Raw genomic sequence first — 5306 nt, 5'->3', positions numbered from 1 at the left:
TACGAGCTGTCCGCACACAGCAGGAGACACCTGAACACACGTGAACACAGCGGAACACACCTAATGTACGTCACCTTACTAGCGCCGAGTCACAACCGAACACTAACAAAACATCACCAGACTCCTTTTAAAAAGGGGGCGTTATTAAACACGACGCTCGTCTGCAAAAACGAATCCAAGGCTAAAACCAAATGAAAGACTTCTTACCAACCGCCCGGCTCTGCTGATTAATTCGGCCGGTAAAACATCCACTAAACGCCGTTAACCTGTCGGTAAACCGAGCTGCTGTCCGGTTGAACCTCCTTTGTTTTGGTTGCAGGAGAACAAAGAAGTGAAGATTTAGTTTCTTAACCTAAGTTGTCGTTATGCACTGTACGATAATCAAATATTGATCGATTTGTGAGTGAAGGTTAAGATCAGGTGTTCTTATTGCTCAAAGGGCCACATGGATTTGTTTCCAGAACGATTGGCGATAACAAAGTAATATTTAATCAGTGAATCAGTGAATTAGTGACACATCTCTTGTGATTGGACAGCAGTGAAGCCGAGGATCAGACACTTCGTCCATATGTATTTCTCTGATTCTTACATTTACACCTGTTATTATCTCTGGTTTAACGTTACACTGCAGCAGGTAACGTCACCATGACAACGATGTCAACCACAGAGAAACCAGCCACATTAACAGCACATCCATCAGGAGACAGATGCCTGTGAATGATCTCCAGCAACACTGAACAGTTTATTGATCAATGCTAAATGCAGTTCAACACAGAAAGAAATGACACTTTGTGACGTGTTGTTACTGTTCATAACACAAGATGGCAGCAGGTCCTCCACTGCATCTGTACCAGGGCCACAATGTGTCTGTGGGGGCCAGGATACATTTACTTAGGCCTACTTAGCCTATTATTGATTAAAAAGTTCACTTTCTATCTAAATTAATCTTATGTGTGAACAGACTCCTAAACATGGAGATCCATAATGATCTAGAAAAGACCTGAGTGCTGGCAGTAAGGCAGCAGGTCCCCCACAGTGTCTAAGCAGACACTGTGGGAGCTGGACTTCAAAAGAAAAATAATAATAATCTATTCAATCTAATTAGCTTCTAATTGTTTAATATTTTCACTTTCTCACAAAACTGATGTTATTTTTAGTATATATATATATATATATTTCTTCTGAACTAGAAAAGGCTCTCAGACTCCACCAGGGAGGCAGGCAGAGCTCAGTAACCAATGAATGAGTCCTGAGCTCAACACAAACTCCTCGCCAGGATCCAGGAAGCAAACCAAATCCTCAGTTTGACTCTCAGTACAACAGTTGGCAAACTAAGACAAACCCAAGGGATGTCTCCCGTAGTTTGTGCTGCCGTCGGCTCCAGGTTTGGATCGGGCGGAGATGAGTGGTCTGATGGAGGGCTCAGGAGTGTAGAGGATGGGCGGGTGTCAGTCTCAGGGTGGACGGGGCCTCTTCCATGGTGAGTAACATTAAATGTCCTCATTTTCTGACTTCATATGCAGGACAGATGTGGCTGGTGGGCCGCCAGCTGGTGATGAATGAATTGTGGAATGGATTACTGTTGGATGTGGACCAAGTATGCCCCCCCTCAGTGGGAGCAGTCTAAACTTTGAAAAGCCTTGCTGTATACAAATACTCAACATTTACTGCATACTAGGGATATCACTTTTGGTTAGTTTGGCTGACAGCCCTTTACTGGGGGGTCACATCCAGCCCGCCACTCTGCCACCCAGCCCGCCACTCTGCCACCCAGCCCGCCACTCTGCCACCCAGCCCACACAAAATGAATGAATTCAGAAAAACACACGCATGTAAATTTACATCACTTGGGTTTATTTCGTGTTGTTCGGTTGTAGACTGTTGTTTATTTTCTCACACTGAGGACCTTTGTTTGCTTCCTGGGACTATGAAGAGGAGTTTTCAGTTCAGATCAGGACTGATTCATTGGTAGATGAAATGTGGCTGTTGTATGGAGCACTCAGGTCTTTTGTAGATCAGTATAGATCATTATGGATCTCCATGTTTAGGAGTCTGTTCACTCCTAAACATGTTAATGTGGCTGGTTTTTCTGTGGTTGACATCGTTGTCATGGTGACGTTACCTGCTGCAGTGTAACGTTAAACCAGAGATAATAACAGGTGTAAATGTAAGAATCAGAGAAATACATATGGACGAAGTGTCTGATCCTCGGCTTCACTGCTGTCCAATCACAAGAGATGTGTCACTAATTCACTGATTCACTGATTAAATATTACTCTGATAATGGATGAAAGTCATTGTGGCCCTTTGAGTGACGGGTTTGAGACCCCCTGACATACAGCACACTAAGGTATCATGTGACTTCCTGTTTGTTGTCCAGGATCAGCTGCAGCAGAAGATCGTGTGTCCAGGTGTCGTCACCTGTCTGACCGCCTCACCTAATGGACTCTTTCTCGCGGCTGCTGTTGCTGAGGCCATTTACCTGTGGGAGGTGAGTGAGCTCCTTCTTCTTCTGTGGTTCAGAAAGTTTTATGAACACATTAAAACAACGGGGGGGGGGGGTACATAAAACAACTATTAATTAGTGATGATGGTTAATAATTTATAACTCATACCACATGAGTTAAGTTGGAAGATATTTGGAACACCTCTGGAGCTGAGGGCAACACTCAGTACGTTCCTTCAGATCCTGGTCCAGATCCTGGTCCAGATCCTGGTCCAGATCCTGATCCAGATCCTGATCCAGATCCTGATCAGTATTGACCCACTGAACGGTGAACCTCCGGTTCACACAGTTAGTACCTGAAACACGACTCACAGCGCTCTCTGTGTAAAAGTCAGACTGGTTGGAAGCTGTGTGGGTTTTGGGAGGGATGAACAGATGAGCAGATGTACAGGTGTTCCTAATAAAGTGGCCTCCTCTGTCATTGCTTCAGGTGCATACTGTCTGTTCTTTGATCGATTCAGGTATCCACAGGTAAGCTGCTGTCCGTCCTCAGTCGTCACTATCAGGATGTCACCTGTCTGAAGTTCACCGACGACAGCAGTCATTTTGTTTCTGGAGGAAAAGACAACCTGGCTCTGGTGTGGAGTCTGTCCAGGTAACACACAGGTGAACTCACCTGAACACACCTGACTGTCTGAGAAGTTCAAACTCAGGTTGAACAGATTGGTCATTTTCCATTTCAGCCAATCCACAGTCAGTATTCAGACATGGTCGTATCAGTGTAGGTGTTGCAGTTATTCCATTGATGAATACCTGTGACACCTCCAGATCAGCTGTTTGTGACAGGACAGTCACTGTGACAGCGTCCACATGATGAGACTTAACTGTGTCCACTCCTGTCCCTGTGTTGGACGGTGGAACATGTCTCAGCAGCCTGGAGGTAGTCAGGGAGGTGAGAACAGAGAGGACCAGACCCTGACGAGTCCACATGTCTTTTTCTACAGTGCTTTCATCAGAGTTATTACACACACACACACACACACAGACACACAGACACACAGACACACACACATACACACACACACAGAAACACACACACACTCACACACACACAGACACACACACACACACACACAGACAGACACACACACACACACACAGACACACACACACACACACACAGACACGCACACACAGAGACACACAGAAACACAGAGACACACAGACACACACACACAGACACACAGAGACACACACACAGACACACACACACACAGAGACACAGAGACACACACACACACACACACACACATACACACACACACAGACACACACGCACGCACACACACACACACACACACACACACACACACAGACACACACAGACACACAGACACAGACACACACACACACACAGACACGCACACACACACATGGTTTCTGTCACTTTTGGGGATATTTTCCATGACCACTACTAACCCTAAACCAGGGGTCGGTAAGCCACGGCTCCGGTGGCTCTTTCATCCCTCTGATGCGGCTCCTGAAAATAATTAATGAGCATTTATTTAAAATGTATTTTATTTTAGTTTGTTTGTTTTGAAGAAATCGCTCGCGCTCACAGATGACAGCTGATCCTGCGTAAAGATGCAGGTGACGGCGCAGAGCCCGTCAGACCACTGAGGGTCAGGAGCAGAAATCACATTAACCATGTTTCATTCATATTTTAATTGCCTATTATTTAGCATATATTCATATTTTTTCATCGTTCAGTGAAATAGTCCTTTTATTATTCAGGTTGACAGCTGACAGCCGCGCCAGTCAAAGGATGTATTTTATTTGAAAGAACCTTCAACCCAACGTCTTTCTGTCGGACTTCAAAATGCTTTTGTTGCATGCAGAAATGTCATTTCGTTTCTCTGCAGTCGTTCAGTGATTTCATAAATGCAGCACATTATCGTTTGTTTGTTCACAGCAAAAAGACGTTGTTTTATTTGACTTGTCAGAAGGGTTTTGTGGCTCTCAGTGTTTTCTGTACTGTGGACACGGGTCCACGTGGCTCTTTGAGCGGTAAAGGTTGCCGACCCCTGGGCTAAACCTAAGCCTAACCTTCACCCAGGTCCACGTTATGGGACCCTGCATTTGTCCCCATAAGGAAGGCAAGTCCCCACAATGTGCCTGTGCACAGAGATTTATGTCCCCACGATGTGAGTAAAAACAGACAAACACAGATGAACACATGCACACTCTCAGCACCGTCTGGTGTTAGTTTGGTTTTGGAGCAGTGACAGCAGATAACTTATTGATTATTGAATTTCTTCATTGTGAGATGAATTAAGTCTCATGTAATCTGATTAATCAGCTGTTGAACTGAACAACTGATCTGTTTAAGTGACAGTTTGACGTCACTGATAACTCTAACTCCAACCATCACGTGGAATCAGTTTGTTCAGTGTAAAAAAGAAAAAAAGCAGCTTCCACGTCGTAAACCACCACGTTGTTTTAGCTTCCTGCATTTCTCTGAGGGCAGCGCTGGTTTAATGAAGCTTCATTTAATGTGGAGTAAGTGTTGGCACATAACACTGTATGTAACTAACTGTGGTCACTAACCTACCAACCCATGTCCACTTTATTATAACTGGATTCACTTGTATGTCACTTTTTTAGTGACTAACCTATCAACTAACGACCAGTGTGTTGTGTAATATCAACATTTTTTTTAAATTATTTTTATTGAAACCTTTTCGATGACTATAATTACATTTATGTTTAAAATACAGATGAATAAAGGTTTAAAGCCAGATTTGACCTGTTATAACAGCCAATCAAAGGTTGTCAGAGTTTGTAGAATTCATGTTCTTTC

General features: G+C 44.1%; 1 protein-coding gene across 1 annotated transcript in view; it reads left to right on the top strand.

The window, feature by feature from the left end:
- wdr18 (WD repeat domain 18) overlaps nt 1-5306 on the top strand; it is a 36529-nt gene that overhangs the window by 226 nt on the left and 30997 nt on the right. Inside the window, exons 2-3 of the mRNA XM_041934769.1 lie at nt 2381-2491; nt 2968-3101. Of these exons, the coding sequence (XP_041790703.1) occupies nt 2381-2491; nt 2968-3101 (245 nt within the window). The remainder of the gene's footprint in view (nt 1-2380; nt 2492-2967; nt 3102-5306) is intronic.

The sequence above is a fragment of the Chelmon rostratus genome, chromosome 4 (genome assembly GCF_017976325.1).
Source record: "Chelmon rostratus isolate fCheRos1 chromosome 4, fCheRos1.pri, whole genome shotgun sequence".
NCBI classification, from domain to species: Eukaryota; Metazoa; Chordata; class Actinopteri; order Chaetodontiformes; family Chaetodontidae; genus Chelmon; species Chelmon rostratus.
This window is presented reverse-complemented; position numbering and strand designations above follow the sequence as displayed.